Consider the following 18,245-nt stretch of genomic DNA (forward strand, 5'->3'; position numbering starts at 1 on the left):
AACTATTTGTATTGTGAATATATATTCATTAATTGTGCTGCCTTTTCAAGTTGCTGCTGAATCAGCTTGCATTAATATTCTTTGCCTTTCTGTGTCTTGTCTATCTTTACTGTTTCCATTAGATCCTCCTACTACTACCACCCTTCAGCCTACAATTCACTGGCATCCCTCAACTGCTGACATCGAGGATCTAGCAACAGAACCTAAAAAATTGCCCTTCCCATTGTCAACTTTGGCAACAATTAAAGATGATACAGTTGGCACTATCATTGCTAGTGTAGTGGGTGGGGCTCTCTTCATAGTACTTGTAAGTGTTTTGGCTGGAATATTCTGCTATAGGAGAAGACGGACGTTTCGTGGAGACTACTTTGCCAAGAACTACATTCCACCGTCAGATATGCAAAAAGAATCTCAAATAGATGTTCTTCAACAAGATGAGCTTGATTCTTACCCAGACAGTGTAAAAAAAGAAAACAAAAACCCAGTGAACAATCTAATAAGAAAAGACTATTTAGAAGAGCCTGAAAAAGCTCAGTGGAACAATATAGAAAATCTCAATAGGTTTGAAAGACCAGTGGGTTATTATGAAGATCTGAAAATGGGAATGAAGTTTGTCAGTGATGAACATTATGATGAAAATGAAGATGACTTAGTTTCACATGTAGATGGTTCCGTAATTTCCAGGAGGGAGTGGTATGTTTAGCAGCCACTAAATGTGACTTACCTATGTACATTGTTTCATTCATACTAGTTGATCATTTTCAGATTGTTCATACTTTTTCTTGAGGAAAAATAAGCTTTTTCAAGTTGATTTTCGAGCTTTTTATATTCCAGTTTGACAAATGAAAATGTAAAATCTGGGTTCAATGTATCTGAGCTGCTTTACATTTTTTTTAATGCTGTACTACTGTCTCAAGATTTAAATTTTAATGCAGAGTACTTTATTGGTCTTACGCACACAGGTAAGGAGAAATGTCAGCATTAAATGTATGACTTTTTTGGTACAAAAATTAAAAAAGGAAACTACCTTGGCATTGTGTATTAAATGTTTACCTGATACTGTAATCTTAAGTATGATATTTGTTAAGCATATACCTCTCAAAACTTATCACCACTAAATGACACTACATCAAAATTGACTATAAAACTAATTCAAGAAATGTTTATATATATTTTAGTATAGTAAAAATATTCAGCCTGATGGAACATCCTTGCTTTTTTCAAGCATTATTTTTCAAGTTTCTATACAAGTGGAATCTTTACCTCTGCATTTTAATGAGCCTTGCCATAATTACTGTAGAGTGGCTTTTCAAAGATAGTTTTTTGCACTAAAACTGTGGTAGTAAACTCAGTGAACATGATGTGTGAAAGAGCATAATTATCTGGTCAATATTTTTGTCCAAAATACATAAATGTAACAAAATACATGCCTTCTAAACATGAAATTATTATTATTTTATTCTCTGGAAGACAGTTCTTAAATTGTTTTGTTAACCAGGATTTTGGTACATTAAGCAGTAGCCTTATTTTAATGCTCCATGTCCTAAATATACAAATATGTTACATGATTAAATGCAATGCAGAGCGAGCCTTTCATTATATTGGCATATCAATTTTAGAGATGAGATGTTTCTGCCAGGAATAAATATAAAGAATTTTCTAGACCGTATTTTTTTTTTACTTATTTAATGTTGATCTTGTTCAAACGGGTAAATGTACAGAAAAGAAATTTAAAATAAACTTGGAAACTTGGGATTTGACTAGAAAAATCTGAATTATAGAACCAGAAATACTTGCTGATGGATATTGGCAGTCATCCCCTTTTTCCTTCGTTGCCTCCTAAATGTATGTACATGTTTCAAGATTTTTGTTTTTCCAATTAAAACTGGAAATATATCATGAGGTTGTTTTTTGTTATGTAATTCATTAAGCATGTTCTTTCCAGAATTGTGTAACTTTTCAGAAAGAATGTTACCTAAATCTTTGAATGTGAATCTTCTTTTTGAGGTAGTTTGTTTGCTTCTACAGTAGAATTCTATAAAATTGTAATAATGACAACTGATGTGAGGCCTAAAGAATGTTTTTCTGTTAATGAGTCATTAGAAAAAAAAGGACTGAAGAATAAGTGTTTTCCCAGGGCAGTGAAGTAAAAGTTCTTTGAAGAATCACACACAAAAATCATGCACAAAAATATTTTTTTAAATGAAAGACAAAGTAAGTACTTTTTTAACTTTACCAACCTCCCCCTCATCAAATCTAAAAAAAATTGTAGAAGGCAAAATTCTAACATGTTCATAACATATTACAAGTAGTATGAAAGCTTTATTCTTATTACAAACTAGTTTTGCTTAGCTAGCAGTATTTCCTGAAAATTAGAAACTTCTCCAATATTTGGTATAATCCTGTAATATTAGCTTAAGGAATAAAGTTAAGTTCACTGATAGCTTGTGAAAAATGTCTGGGTTCTTATATATTTAACCACTTATAGAACACTGATCCTTTAGTCCAAGTCATTGGAAGAATACTTTCTCCATAATACACTGTGATTGAAACACCTTTATTTTTTATTTAAATATCAGCAATTATATTGGCCATAAGAAAGATAAGTCTAAAATTTCTTTCCATGAAAGATGTAAATTTGTGACTTTCTTGATCAAAATCTTATCTTTAAAAATGGTTAGAAATGCTGTGGCAATTTGAGCAAAAGAATCAAATTCAGAATTCCATATAAATTTCAACTAGAGTATAAAATGAAAGAAATTAACAATGTATTACCAGATTGGAATTCAAAAATATTAATATCTGCTTATTGATTATGAACTTTCTTTTACATTGTGGCCATTATGCAGTTTTTTGTTTTTGTGGGAGAAGGCAACTTGGAAACCAACAACTAAGTATTTAATATATTCTGTGTCCTTAATCTAAATAATGTGGCATATTGAAAGGTTTCCAGGTTTTAGGAAATGGTGCTTAAGACTTTCTGAAGCATTGCACTGTTATCAGAGCTTTATGTATGTATACTGTACATAGTGAATTGTTTGTAAACATGAATAGTCATGTTAAATAAACATTTTTGATAAATTAATTTTTGAATACCACTGATGTGCCCAGCTAATTGTTAGGCATATGTGAGAAGTCCTAGTAGCTTTGAAAAGTTCAAAGAATATTTTTACTTATTTTCGGGCCATATTTCTTTCATCTGTTTTGAACTATATATTCACTTTGGGGTTTTGTTCTAACTGGTTAAAATATTTCAGTAACTGAAGTCAAATGCAACTCTTTTTCTTGCCATTTTATTAAAATACATTAAAATGTCAGTAAGCTAGGATTAACTTTAAACATGGTATTTGACGCTACTTCATAGTTGAAAGATAATACTATTTTTGATCAGTCTAATGTTAAATCGTTAAGGTTTTAAATAATAAATGTTTCTTCTGATAGCGATATATAGAAAGGCTTTATAAGGTGTAACCATGGCTACATATTTCACATTAAGGAACTAGAGTACTATGGTGTTTTAAGTGAAAAAAATTGAGAGATATGTAGCCCTTTTGAATGTGCAAAAATATCTGACAGTATATAAATAAGTGAGATTTTGTTAATAGGATTACCAGTATTGAATAAAAGGAAGGAATGGTACCCATATTGAATATTTATAGTAGGGGTATAGAGTACAAATCTGATTTTTTCTTGTTTACTTTTGAGTTAGAAATACACTGTCCCTTCAAAGGTCCTGTCTCAGATTTTTGGACTTAAACTCAGTTTGGATTTAATTTTAGTTTTTACCATTGGTAATTTTTTAAACCAAACTATGTATTAGGCATTCGCCCTAATAGCGATACAACAGACTATTACATAAAAGTTTTTTAAAAATCTTGAGAGGTATATTTTTATGGTCAAACTATAACTGTATAAAAAAGGTATTCTTCGTCTTCATTATATTTGCTAGTGTGCGTGTGTTTGTATGCATGTACATGTGTGTAGTGTACTTTTAATTACCCAAATGCAATTAGTGATTTGTGGGAATTAGAACCTCCTCTTTTTCTCTTTCCAAACAAGACTAATAGGTTAAGGATACACTTAAAGTTAGAAGGAGCATAGAAGTTGACAGCCAATGTAAAATTTGAAGGAATTCTTCATATATGTATATATATATATATATTTCACAACTATATTGTTGTATTTCATAAATATATGTATATATTTCATGAATAACATTCAATATTCAGAATACTTGAAAAATTTCTGTGTGTACTCAACATGTATAATCTTTTTTGGCCATTGTTTCCTAAACAATACAATATAGCTATTTTCCTAGCATTTATATTTAACTAAGTATTATAAACAATCTAGAAAGTATACAGGAAGATGTGCACAGTTCATATGCAGATACTAAATTACAAGGGATTTGAACATTCATAGATCCTCAGGAATTTTGCCCAAAATACATGGGCTACTATATGGACTCTGAGTTTGAAATTAATATTTCATGAAATACTCATGTTGCCATTTAATGTTTGCTTATTGCTTGTGAGCTGTTTTGATTGAAAATGCTACTGTTTTTACCTATTTGTAGTCACCTCCCTATTCCCTATTTCTGACATTTTAAAATATACATATTTTTTCTAAACTTTTAAATTATTTTAGAAGCCATTTTTTAAGAAAATAGCATAGAATTTGGCTGGATTGTTTTGTTCCTCTTTGTATATGAATAAACATTCACAAAAGTGTCTTTAGAATAGTATTCACAGTTTACTATATTTAAAAAAAAATCTTGTGTTTATCTATTTGTTTTCTTTTGTCATTCTCCAGTCAACTCCTTTTTTTTTTTTTTAAAGTACATCACTACTTTGACCTGAGTAATTACTTGACCTGAGTATTGGTAGGTTTTCATTAGGACTAGAAACCAGTTTTACAAAAGCTTTTTGCATATATATATATATATATATATATATATATATATATATACCTGAGGGTTATTTCTTTACTTAACTCTTAATTACTCATGTTGATCTTGTTTTGGAAGGATAAAATATTTCATTTTGGGGAAAAGTCGTATTTCATTTTCCTTTTATTTATAGTACGGCTGAGCACTTGAATGAAGAAATTGAAAGTGAGCTTTAGGACAGTACCTTTAGAATACAAATAATCCTCAGTACTTGAGAATAATTCAGTGTCTCATTTCCTTACATGTATAATATTCCTATAGAGAAATACCTAATTCGACCATCTCCATTATGAGGAGGAACTCAGTTTTACCTAAAAGCCAGGGGTTGTTAGATCTAGAAGTTCGGGCTGTTTTAAAAAATATTTTTTTATTATGGAAAACTTTACAAAAATGATAGTGAACCTCCATGGACTTTCTTCAATTACTTGCAATTCATGATCATTCATGTTTAGTTTTAGGCACTCTGCACTTGATCCCTCTTTTCATTACTTCATCTGTAAATAAATATGTAGTTCTAAAAGTAAGGTCATTTTTAAATAGCTAATCATTGTATTATTACAAAAGGTTACTAATTTCTTAATATCAAGTAATGAGTTCAAATTTGTTTTGTTTTAATTAGGATCCAAATACGATTCATATAATGTAATCGCTAGAAATGCTTTATACATTCCTTGTCTTCCCTCTCCCCATTTTTCTCATGCAATTTATTTGTTGAAGAGACTGCTTCACTTTTTACTATAGTTTTCTGGTTTAGATTGTTTCAGTTTGACCCCCATACATCTCTCTGTATTTTCTGTAAATTGATAGTGAAACCTTGAGCTTTGGTTACCTTCACATTCATTTTTTAAAGATTCCTTAGCGATTTTTGCATTGGAAGGAACTTAATGCCTAGTTTTCTGCTTTGATATCAGCAGCCATTTGATTCTCAATATGTAGATATATTAACAGGGAACATATTCAATGTCCAGACCTGTTAACTCTTTTTCTACCATACCATCAAAGCACACCATGTACTTTCATATGTAAATAATTTTGTCTATGCTGCTGCCTTTACCTAAATTTTCTTTCTTTTTCAAATTAGGAGACCAGCCCATATTGAAAGCCCAGGTAAAATGATAGATTTGTGAAACTATCTGTTCTTTAGAATTAATGACTTATTCATTATCATTTGTATCAGTTTATGTCTACTACAACTGTACGTTTTATTCTACTTTTTACCTTTTTTAGATGAGTGAAATCTTTGTTGACTATTAGTTAAAAATTGATTTATATGTCAGTCATATCTGCTTTTCTCACTATTTTGGGAAAAATGTGATTTTCATTTTTGTTACCCTTTTTAACTAAAACATTTTGGAAAAGCGCACGATTGAACATGCTTCAGCTGCTTTTTAAAAATCTTGGTTCAAACCGCTGTTCCATGTTCAGTATATGTTAATTCTTGGTTAAGTTTAATAGCTAAATGCTGTCTCAGAAGTATAGCTTGATTCTAATGGAAGAAGTACACTGTTTGGAACAATCTTGATTATAACCACTGTTTTTAAAGCTTGTTTTTTGTACAAGATGTTTGGTTTTACCAATGTCTTGCTAATCACAATAAGCTCACTCTCTTTTTGGCTACTTTTTTGGTCTAGCATAGATTTAGTATGAGTTTTATTGTTAACAACTAAATGTAAATCATATCTGTATTTTAGTTGGTCTCCTGGAGTATTTGAAATCTTTGATTTGTCACATCTCATTAGATTGCCATGGTTTTATGTCATAATGTAACTGATAAAGTATGTGTATTAGAAATAAGATGTGCTTTTCTGTTTACACCTGCATTACTAGTATCATCTTTATACCAATTCTCTGCAGGAATGGCATTGGGAGTAAATGTTTACTAGTGTGCATGATTACATGTACATTGCCACTGATGTCACCACATGTTCCACAGGTCAGGTGTTCACCTGTCACATGAAATTCCTTTTACAGTTTTGATTGCTGGATAAATTTAGATACTAGTTTTCAGCTGTGTCAGCAGATGTTGATTTTGCTAACATGGAATTACCAAGTAAAGATGTAACTTGATTTTGTTCTGGAAGTATCTTACTCCATTCTCTGCATACAATAAGGGATATGCTCTATGTGGCAAGTGAACACTTGAAACAGGCAACAAGTGGTGCGATTAGTGCAATTTATATATCATATACTATTACACATTTGTTTTTATTAAATACTTTTATTAGACAAGTATTGATATTTCTATACTTGATTGGATCATACATCATGAGTTCTGTAACCAACCCTTTGAGGATGTTTCACTCTTCTGAGGATTAGGATTTTATAAGATTCATCCTTGCATTTGTAGCACTTAGCATAATGCCTGGACACATCAGATGCTTGATAATTTGTTGCCTGAGAGGCCGAGGCTCCTGAGCTGACCCAAGTAGAGCACTTTATTAAATATTATGGAGAGATAAGCATTTACCTATATATAAAGGTTTAGGTGTCATTAATAAAAATTAAAGGGGGTATTGAAAAATTAAGAGTCGGGGGCTTGAAGATTGGATCAGTGGTGAAGTGCTTGCCTAGCATGTGTGAGACCCTAGGTTGGATCCCCAGCACTGCACCCTCCGAAAAAAGTAATAGAGTGATACATAGTGTGAGAAGATAGGGTTTTAGGCCATCACATTAACCTTTGTGTCATGTAATATCATTCCTGAAGCCTTGAAAGGACTGAAGAGAAAATATTGCTATGTCTCAGTTTCAGAGATAGATTGAATGTGCATATACGCTTTTAAAATTTTGTATTACATGTTTGCAGTATATAATTCTTTGGAGATAGTACATGTACATAACATCCTAACTTCATCCCCTTCTCATTTGCAAAAGGCATATCTCCCTGTTTCCTTTTATCTTCTATTTTTCACTTTATAATTTGAGTTTAACATATAAGAGAAACCATGTAATCTTTAATCTTCTGTATCTGGTTTAATTTAACATTATGGTCTCAAAATCCCACTTTCCTACAAATCACTCAAATTTATCCTGTGTGGCAGAGTAGTACCTTATTATGTATAAATACCACCTTCATCTGTTGATTTAGCTGTTACAAGTTGTCATGCTATAAACATAGGTATGCATTTATCACTGTAATATGTCTTTGTCTCTTGGGAAGATACCTAGGAGGTGAGAAGGGGAATAGCTGGATTGAATACAATTTTCACTTTTAGTTTTTTGAGGAATCACTACACTGATTTCCATAGTAGTTACTCTATTTTATATTCCCACCAACAATGTACAAGGATTCCTTTGCCCCTGCAGCCTTGCATTTTTTATTATTTGATTTCTTGATGATAGATTTTTTTTTCTGGAGTAAGATGACAACTGTTTGATTGGCTTTTACATTTTTTATTTGTATCAGTGATAGTAAAGGTAAATTTTAATTCCATTTTATACCATATGTACATTATCCTTCAAAAGTAAATTTCTAACAAATTTTTATGTAGTTTGCAACTGGCTTTTAAGCACTTTTCTTAGAAGATATATGCATGGTATCTTTCATTAAAGGCTGTATACTTTTGTTGTATTGGAGAGTGTACTTTGATGTTTTTGAAGGTGAGTATCCAATGAACTGGCTATTGTAGATGCTATAACAGGAAGCTGTTCTTGGAGATCCATATGCCTATCTTTTCATGGAAAATATTGTAATACGTCTTTGTTTTCTGCAACTTACAAATACTAGATTTTGTAGAAAAGTAAGGTGATGATAATGTTGCTTCATATCAGTCATTTACTAAATTAGCATTTTAAAATGTTTTTATACATTTGCACACTTAATTCTTGTTATTTAAACTGTGAAATTATGTAGTTTGGGCTTATGTGGGAAAAGAAATATTGGGACTAAATTCTCAATTTTCATCAAAATACATTGATGAAAATACATTACTTTGGCTTGAATGCAAAAGATTTAATCCCTTTCATACTGGTATTCATTAACTATTAATATCTTTTAAAAATGTATATCCTTAAATAAATTACATCTTTCTCTTTTCTCAGTCACTAAAAGAATCAGGAAAAGAAATATGAAATGTATCCCATATGTGTATTTAACATCACTTTACATGTATGGAGTAAATTATTCAATTGGTAAAATAGAGTCAAACTTCACCCCCCCTCCCCAGGTGCTCACTTCAGCACTTAACAGACTTCTGATACTAAGAAAAGGTATGTAATGGAGGTGAAGCAGGATGGCCCATGCCTGTAATCCCAGCACTTGGGAGGCTGAGGCCGGAGGGTCTCTGCAAGTTCAAGGCCAGCTTGGGCTACATAGTTCAAAGCCAGCCTGAACTACATAGTAAAGCCCTGTCTCAAAACAAACAAAAAAAAAGTTAATGGAACTAGCTGAAATAGACGTCCAAATTAAAATAGTAGGATCACAGTCAACTTTGTAACCTAGGGCTGGAAAGTCAAATCCTAGCACTAAACATCATAGAACTAATGATACAAAATTGGACAGATTATAATTAAAATTGTATATATTTACACTTGAGACTATCTTTAGGATATCAAAATAAAATCCATTTAGAGTTAGAAATTAAGACATTAAGAATCTATGTGAGTATGTTTTATTAGAACTATCAAATTTCATATTATTATTATTGCTAAGGCTTTCTTGGAAGAGAAGTGAAGTTTATTAAAGAATTTATAATGATTGATAGATTAAGACCCTTAATTTGGGAGAACTATATTCAAAAGGTAATCAGATTTTTAAAGCTCGTTTTCCAAGTGTTACTATAAATATAGCATTAACTTTGTCATTGTCATAGTCAAAATTCTACATGTTTGGACAAAATGATAGGGTTGCTTTATGCTATACCAAAAGAAAATTTCATTAAAGGGAGAATAGAGTAACAACTGTGAAATAAGTAGCAAATTTGACAATTGGTATTTTTGTATGTGCCCCTGGCCTGTATTAAAAACTGATCTATTTATTTATTTTTGTTAGTTTGTTTGAAATGGCTTCTCCCTGTGTAGTTCAGGCAGGCCTTGAGCTCACTGTGTAGCCCAGGCTGGCTTTGAACTTGTGGCAATCCTCCTGCCTCAGCCTCCCAAGTGCTAAGATTATAAGCATGTACCACCATGCCCGACTGAACAATCTATTTATATGTCTGTTGGTCAAAGCTATAACTTACATTGTGGAGAAAATGATAATGTAAAATATGTTATCCATAAATCATCCCAAATATATTTTTTCACATTTGTGAATGCTGTATAAGTTTGACTGCACTGGGTTTCAAATCTTTTTCTCATCTAGTACATATTTAAATTGAAATACTAGAGCAGTATTAATGAGCAGATGTAGATAACCTGAACTATATCAGCAAGTGAAGATAATGTTTCAGGATAATTGCAAGTAATTTTCACAACATTTAGATTGTGTTCATTGTTGAAATAGATGACTTGCACTCATTGGTGTAAGATTTTCAGTCTAGAATGGGGCTAACAAAATGACAGGATTGTTAGAGGTTTTTAAAATTAAAATTAACACATTGTTTATTTGCCAAAGAAATGCTTATAATTGGAAAAAAATAAAATTCTTTTAAGCCACTAAAAATCCCATGTGACCAACATTTTAATAAAAATATCAAGTGCTTCTAAACATGTTTATATGGATGTAATATAACTGGTAAGTAGAGAAAACATTTCAACCTTGATAGTTCTTCAGTTCCATTTAAGTTTGTCATGCTTAGGTCCTAACCATAACTGCAATTATTTAACATTATGTGAAGAAAATCATATTAAGTGAAAACTAAGATCTTTATTACCAAATAGCGGACCCAAAATATAAGCATAATTTAGATACTGCCAAAAGCATTCTTGCAACAAAGGCATAAGGGCAAAACTTCTCTATCACAGCCTTACTTTTTGTTCTCCACTGCTTGTTGGTTGAATGATCTTGGGCAGATCATATAACTTCAAGACCACAGTGTCTTCATTTATAGAGTATTATCTTTAGCATTCAATTAAAAAATAAAGAGAATAATAAAACAAGGTCATTTGTAACTTAGGAATCATCTCATAAAATTTAATAATTTAATATGGCTGAAATTATTAAAATAATTACATAAGGATTGATGGTTTTATAATATCCCTTGATACTTTTCTGAAAATAGTTCATTGTAATTTTAATAGATTTGCTTATTTGAGAATTCATGAAATAGAGTGACAAGTTTTTAAAGTTGTGTGAAATTCTAATTGCTAAATCATTAATTATAGAATTTGTGATGTAGTCTAGGAAAGAGAAATTTATATTTAGAGGTGATATAGTATGTCTATAGCCAAATAGGAAAGAATTTACTATATTACTATCTTTAGTCCTGTTTTAAAATGGTTTTGAAACATTTCTTAATTCTTACAGCATTCAATGTCTCTTTTACACTATATTTACTTGATATGTGTTTTCTGGGGGTCTTTTGGGGGGGAGGGGGAGAGAGCTTTGCCCCTGAAGGTTTTTGGTTTCTTTAATAGAGTTGCTTTTTCATTTTAGTAGAATAAAAATGATAAATATTGTTGGTCAACTCTTAAAGAATACTGACTTTTTAAATCACCTTTTAGTGTAAGAACTTAAAATTATTTTCATCTTTTTAATCTATCTTCTCCTCCAGACATTCCTTGACCGTAGAGAGTAGATTAACTTGTTGATGTCTGATTGGCGATATTCTTTTCATAATTTGACAAAAGGGAAGCTGAGGTGTTTAACAAGGAATAAGGAAGGGTATTAGCATAATTGTACTGAAACTAATGAATCAGACTTTGAGTCCTCTAACCTGTCTGTTGGATAGCATACTTCAAATAGTTCTTACACACTGCAGAAATTAAAGTATGCAATTTCAAGAACTGTTTAACATTGTTTGAATGCGCTATGTTTTGTTACAGATGCTCCGCTTAAACAGACATCTTCCATAGCTGTAGCTGGAGCTGTAATTGGAGCTGTCCTTGCCCTTTTCATCATTGCTGTCTTTGTGATTGCCCTGCTGATGCCTCGTAAAAAGAGGCCATCCTACCTGGACAAAGTGTAGGTAACTTTTTTGCTTGTGTCTTGTCAATAAGCATTGTGATCCATCTTTATATCAACTTTTACAACTTTTCTCTTTAAAGTGTCCAAGGGATAGAAGTAAGGTTAATATTAGATTTTTGTTAGATGACCATTATTTCATTAGAACATCTTAAACTACACCTTAATAAATGAACAACATCAAGGAGCTGCTGGAAATAGACAACTTTACTACCCAGAGTAGAATATCTTCCCAAAAGCCACCATAATGACATATATATTGCCCTGCCCTCTGAATAGAAATGCAGGCCTTTGCTGAAAAACTATGTGCAAGAAATAAAAATATCTTAGCACTTTAAATTGCATTTTCAGATTGTATATGTCTATCTTTCATATATAGAGCATTTGCCCATCAAGAGTTATTAAATATGTCAACTTCTGAAGCTTCTTGAGGAGAATGCTTGGTTTTGGTTTTAGAACATTATAAAATGAATATCTTATTGAAAAGTAAGCCAATGTTTTGGACTAATCATTGAGATAGATTTATAAGATATAAATTACACTCAGTTCTCTAATTCCATCAACAGCTTTGTTGCCTGTATGTGAAATTAACAATACTTTCCTTATTTACTTCATGTGGTTTTGATGAGAATAGGATAACTTGGTGTGGTCTTATAAAGTGAAATTCTGTACAAATAGCGTTATTGTGCAATAGTTTTTATTACTGTTTTCCTTTACATCAACCACTGTGGAAATCAGTGTAGAGATTTCTCAAAAAACTAAAAATAAGAATTCCATTTGACTAGCTATATCCTTCCCAGGTATCTTCCCAAAAAGAATAAAGACATCATATTACAGTGATACATACTCATGTTTATAGTACCACAGTTTACAATAGTTTATGAAAACCCTATGGATGCTCATCAGCAGATGAATGGATAAACAAAATGTGGTATATAAACACAATGGAGTGTTACTTAGCCATAAAGAAGGATAAATTTGAGTCATTTGTAGGAAAGCAGATGGATATTGAGACCATATTGTTAAGTGAAATAAGTCAGACACAGAAGGTTAAATATTTCGTAGTTTCTCTTATATGGAAAATTCAAGATATAAATAAAGAAGAGATGATAGAAAACAGGAAGTAGACAATTTAGACATTGGGCATTGAGGGCATTGAGAAGGGAGTCTGGGGAAAAAGGGAAAGTGATAAAAAATGATCAAGATGTACAGATATAGATATATGCATACTTGAATAAATATTCAATCAGTTTCCCAAAAGGAATGTAATTATTATGTTTTACAGATATATACCAATGAAAAAGAAAAAGTAGAAAAAACATTTAGAAAGATTAAAAGTCTACCATTCAAAGCATATATTCGTTTTTTAAATGCTTTGTATGTGTCTGGTTCTCTAATCCAACTGTTCTTGGGACTGGTCTTTTTGGAGACACAGCAAGTTTAACTTATGTCAAGATCAAATTAGTGGTGTGACTAGGAGCAAGTTATGTTGCTTCTATGAGCCTCAGATTTCTCACCTAAATGACCATTGACACCTTTGCTGTGATTTTCATTAGATTAAAAAAATACGTTATATAAAGTATACTGAGATGTTCATTCAGTGTGATACCTGTAAAACTGGTGTTCTTGAATATTTTGAGAGTGATTGGTATGGGTTAATTTCTTTGAGAATTAATCTTGTTCCCAGGTTATCTTATGTTTCTCTATAACTTCAAAAACATGATTTATTAGTAGACTAATAAATAGACTAATAAGTCATGTAAGTATTATATTTCTTTTGAATTTTGTTCATTTAAGATATTAATACCATATGAAAAAGTATTAGACTATAGTAAATTTATTACTTCAGTGTCTATAGCTTTTATTTCCTTTATTCTTTAATATAGAGAAACTTTTATTTACTAATCCCATGGAATGAAAATATCTGTGATCTTCAAAAGTATGAGACTGTACAAAAAAATTATTTTCTAAAACTCAATTGACCCATATAATGAAATCTATTTTTGTTGTAACTAAACAATATTTAAAAATGTATTTAAATATTGGCGCTTTTTATGTGTCATGTCATTTTGGCAAAAATAAATGCATTCTCTTAGGATATATAATGCTCTCTATTTCAGGTGGCAAGATTTATAATAGCCTATAGATTGAGAAAGTCATACTTTGTGTGACTCATAAGAGTGAGGAGGCTTTTGAAAATTGATCTTAAACGTATTTCCAAAAAACTATGTAGAATACTGCATATTTGTAGTATATAGTTTACTTAAATATTACATATTTTCACATTTGGCTATGCCTACAAACATTTTAAAGATAATCATATGTATATGTCATTATTCTTTCTTCCAGAGTGTCAAAAAAGTGATTTTAGAGTCTGTATCTTAAGGAAAATGAATCCAGTTTAAGATTTTCAAATACTTCTATTTAAGTTGGTGCTTGAACTAAATTTGAATCAATTAGATTTGTCTTAAACATTGGAACTAATACTTAACTGTTATTTTCTGTGTTTGGTAGATGAAAGGAAAATAAGCAAAATACATGTAGGTACAGTGGTAATTTTTTTTATTCATTAAGTTCATTGGTACATTTTAGGTGTACAGTATGATGACATTCATCATTTGGAATTTGTACCTTTACATGATATATCTTGGTTTGTTTTTTTTTTCCCCTCTTCCCCGGGCCTCCCTTCAACCCCTCCACCCCTCCCTATCTACAAAGACTTTGTTACCATTTTTTTCTTTTCTCATATTTATTCTTTCCCTTCTTTCCACTCTCCTACCCCTCCCAGTTCCCCTTCCCCTTTAGACCTTTTCTGCCTATTTCACATCATCTGTTATACATTTTGATCCTTATTTACACTTTCAGTTTCTCATACCAGAGAAGCTATTCAGTATTGAGATAGTGGTAATTATTTTTTATAGTATGAAAAAAACCACCAGAACTTGAACCTTGACTGTTTTGCCTTTTTTTTTTTTTTTTGCTAAATATGACTAAATAGTCTTTTTACCACAGGATCGACCTTCCTCCCACACATAAACCACCTCCTGTATATGAAGAACATTCCCCACCTTTGCCCCCAAAAGACCTCCTTTATCAGGTAGGTGTTGATTTATACAATTAAAATAACCTAAAATATAAAACAAAAAATTCTTCTAGTAAGAAATTATAATAAAATAAAATATAATTTCTATAATCTTTTCAAAGTGTTAGCTAGGCATTTATACATTAAATATTACATAATAGTACATAAAATTTAACATGTTCAGATATTTTTCTGAAATCTCTAGGGTATAAAATTTTGTCTACAAATTAGTAAGAAAAGTTATAGCCTATATAACTAAGAGAGTTCAACAGTATGTTAGGCCTTTTAATAAAAGTCTATAGTTGAAGACTTTTTGTTAATACAGCTTTATTGATATACAGATTCATTGTAAAATATGATTTTTATACAATAAAAAAGAAAAACAATGTTTTCTAGGGTATAGCAAAGAGCTGCATTTCTTTGGAGTACTGTATTTTACTTTTGTTTCTTTTCAGGAAAGCAAAGGTCTAAATTTTACAACTCCTGTATTTAGCAACAAATAGTTTATATTCTAATTTAAAATTCTGAGTATTATTAACCCTTATATAAAATTTGTGATAACTTGTAATAATTATTTTGAAATAAGTTTATAGTAATTTATGTAAAAGTATTCAGCACTTTTAATCTTACATTCTGTACCTGCATTTGTTACTTTTAATGTCAGAAAGTTTAAATATTTGAATTCTTTTATTCTCAGTTTTAGACTTTTTGTCATTTTTATTTTTTTCTATCGGCCACACTGTGTATTAGGGTTATAACTTTATATTAGGGATTTACTGCTGAGAATAGTCTGTATTTTTCTTTTAAAATAGTCCTGTATTTTCCACTGAATAAGCCAAATCATTTGGTCATCAATTAATTCATTTAATTTGATGGGAAAACTCCAAAGGAATGTGTCTGTCAAGATATTCTCAGCTTCTTTTCCTTTGCTGATCATACAGTCAGTCTACTACCCAAGAGTGGAACAGGAAGGAACATTCATTCCCTGGTGTGCAGTGGGCAGCAGCTTTGTCATCTTACAGTTAGGATTCTTGAGGATAAAGATGTGCCAACTTTTCAAACTTTTTGTTCTCACAGAGTATAGCTTCATATCTCAGCAAATAAATGTATGTGACAAATAGTAAGAAATATCAATAAAATACTTAAAGCTTTTAAGTGCTGTAGAAGGATACTGTCTTTCTGAACATAGCCAGTAAGTAACCTTAAGATTTCTAGACTCAGTTTGAGGAATTTTTTAAAGAATATTGGTAGTAATTTTTTAGGAAAACTGTAATTTTAAGATTATCAGTAAAACTACTTAATAATAACATGTGGTAGCTTTTCATCACTGTGACAAAATTACTGAGAAAATCATTGGCTTACAGTTTCGGGGGTTTCCATCAATGGTCATTTGACTCCATCACCTGTGATGAGGCAGAACATCATGGTGGGCAATGTGTGGTGGTAAAAAGCAGCTCATATCATGACAGGAGGCAAAGAAAGCAAGAAAGAATCAGAGAAGAAGAGAGCAGGGTTAAGATATACCCTTCAAAGGCACAAGCCTAGTGACTCAATGTGCCTACCTTCTTAGAGTCAGTTAGCTATGAATTCATCAGTGGGTTAGCACCCTCATAGTCCAGTAACCTCTAGACTACACCTCTGAACTTTGCTGCATTAGGGATCCATACATGAGGAATGATCTCAGTACATGAGTCTTTGGTGAACACTTCATATTTAAACCTTAACAATTTGTTATTATTTGTGTTTTAAAATAGAATGTTTAAAAAGGTGTGAAATTTGAAAAATACTTTTTATTAGGCTCATATCATGTGTCCTGGCTTTTAATTAAAACACTATGATTGATCTATATGTATAGCTTACATAATACAAAGGGGAGATTTTTCTTAGATAGCTTCGGTTGACCTTGGGCCAAACTGCAACTTTTAGGATATTTAGAGACAGGAAAGACTTTCTGGATGGATCAAGTTTGGAGTGGGTTTGAGACGGGGGATAAATTACTGAGAGGTTTATTAGAATAGTTTGATTGGTAGTAACTTGTATAATAAAATACATAAACTTGGGAACAAGTGAAGAGTTATATTGAAAAGTAATGAAAATTATTTGTGTGAAGAAAATTGACAGATGAATGTCTGCAATGCACAGTAAACATCGGACTCAGAGGGAGACCATTCTTTAGTATTGTAACTTTTTTCTCAATTAAAACTAGGAAGTTGAAAATTTGATTGAACATTATGTTCATTTTCTTGATATAAAATTCATTCTGTAAAATATTTCCTAGGAGAGTCATAACTTCAACTGGACATGCATGAAATAAGTAATTCTTATTCTTTATTCAGATAATTTATCATGACTTCTGTATTAGAATGTCATATGTTGGTTGTATGGATGTTTACTTTTTAGTTAGGCTTATAATAAATATCAAAATGCAAAATTCACAGTAACTATTTCTTAGTTACCAAGAAATCTAGATATGTAATTGCTAACTAATTTGTTTCAAGCAGTGATGGCATGTTGTAATAATAAATATTTTAGTAATGTTCCACTTCACTAGATAACTTGTCAACTTTAAACTCATAAAATAAGTTCTACTTGAAGTCATTAGTTATGATCCCTTACAACCAGACCTCAGTGACCAAGGTTTCATGCTCCTAAAATAAACACTAGGGCTTTAAAGAGAAGACTAACTTGTTCTACCCATCAGTGGCTTCCCTTGGGAAACACAGAAAGAAGCAGTTCTGCATACCTACATTTGTCACCCTGATTTACTGTTGCTTTTGTGCTAAAAGTGCCACAGTTCACCTCCTGAGAAATTTTCCTCTTAAATTAGTCAGTAGGATGAGACCTGACCCTATGAAAAGGCAATTTCCTTGTGTGGGTGCTGTTATCATGCAGCAGAGATGTTTGTAGTGAAGGCACTCATATACAGGGAGATAAAAAGGAATCTCCTGTATGAAGGCAAAGAGTATTTCAGTTATACTACCAACTGTCATGTTAATAGATGATAATTCTATAAAAGTGAATTGTCACTTAAGAAACAAATTTATGATTTTAAAATGTATTTGCATGGTTGATCTTGTCAACTTGATTGAGTTGAGAGATGATGAGATCAGTGAACCACACTTCTGGGTGTGTCTGGGTATGTCTCTTCCAGAGAAGAT

General features: G+C 31.3%; 1 protein-coding gene across 9 annotated transcripts in view; it reads left to right on the forward strand.

Moving 5' to 3' along the window:
* The window catches only part of Nectin3 (nectin cell adhesion molecule 3), a 134,598-nt gene that overhangs the window by 63,285 nt on the left and 53,068 nt on the right, over positions 1-18,245 (forward strand). For 5 of the 9 annotated variants that reach the window (XM_004835754.4, XM_004835755.4, XM_021263922.2 and 2 more), the window contains exons 6-7: positions 11,867-12,005; positions 15,018-15,102. In XM_004835754.4, coding sequence (XP_004835811.1) covers positions 11,867-12,005; positions 15,018-15,102 — 224 coding nt within the window. Of the gene's footprint in view, positions 1-122; positions 1,897-11,866; positions 12,006-15,017; positions 15,103-15,542; positions 15,606-16,028; positions 18,064-18,245 lie in introns of those variants that run through there. The other 4 variants (XM_021263918.2, XM_087215140.1, XM_087215147.1 and 1 more) reach the window with 4 other exon arrangements.

The sequence above is a fragment of the Heterocephalus glaber genome, unplaced genomic scaffold, assembly GCF_053883595.1.
Source record: "Heterocephalus glaber isolate CG9 unplaced genomic scaffold, H.glaber_assembly_v1.0 deba00000122, whole genome shotgun sequence".
NCBI lineage: Eukaryota > Metazoa > Chordata > Mammalia > Rodentia > Bathyergidae > Heterocephalus > Heterocephalus glaber.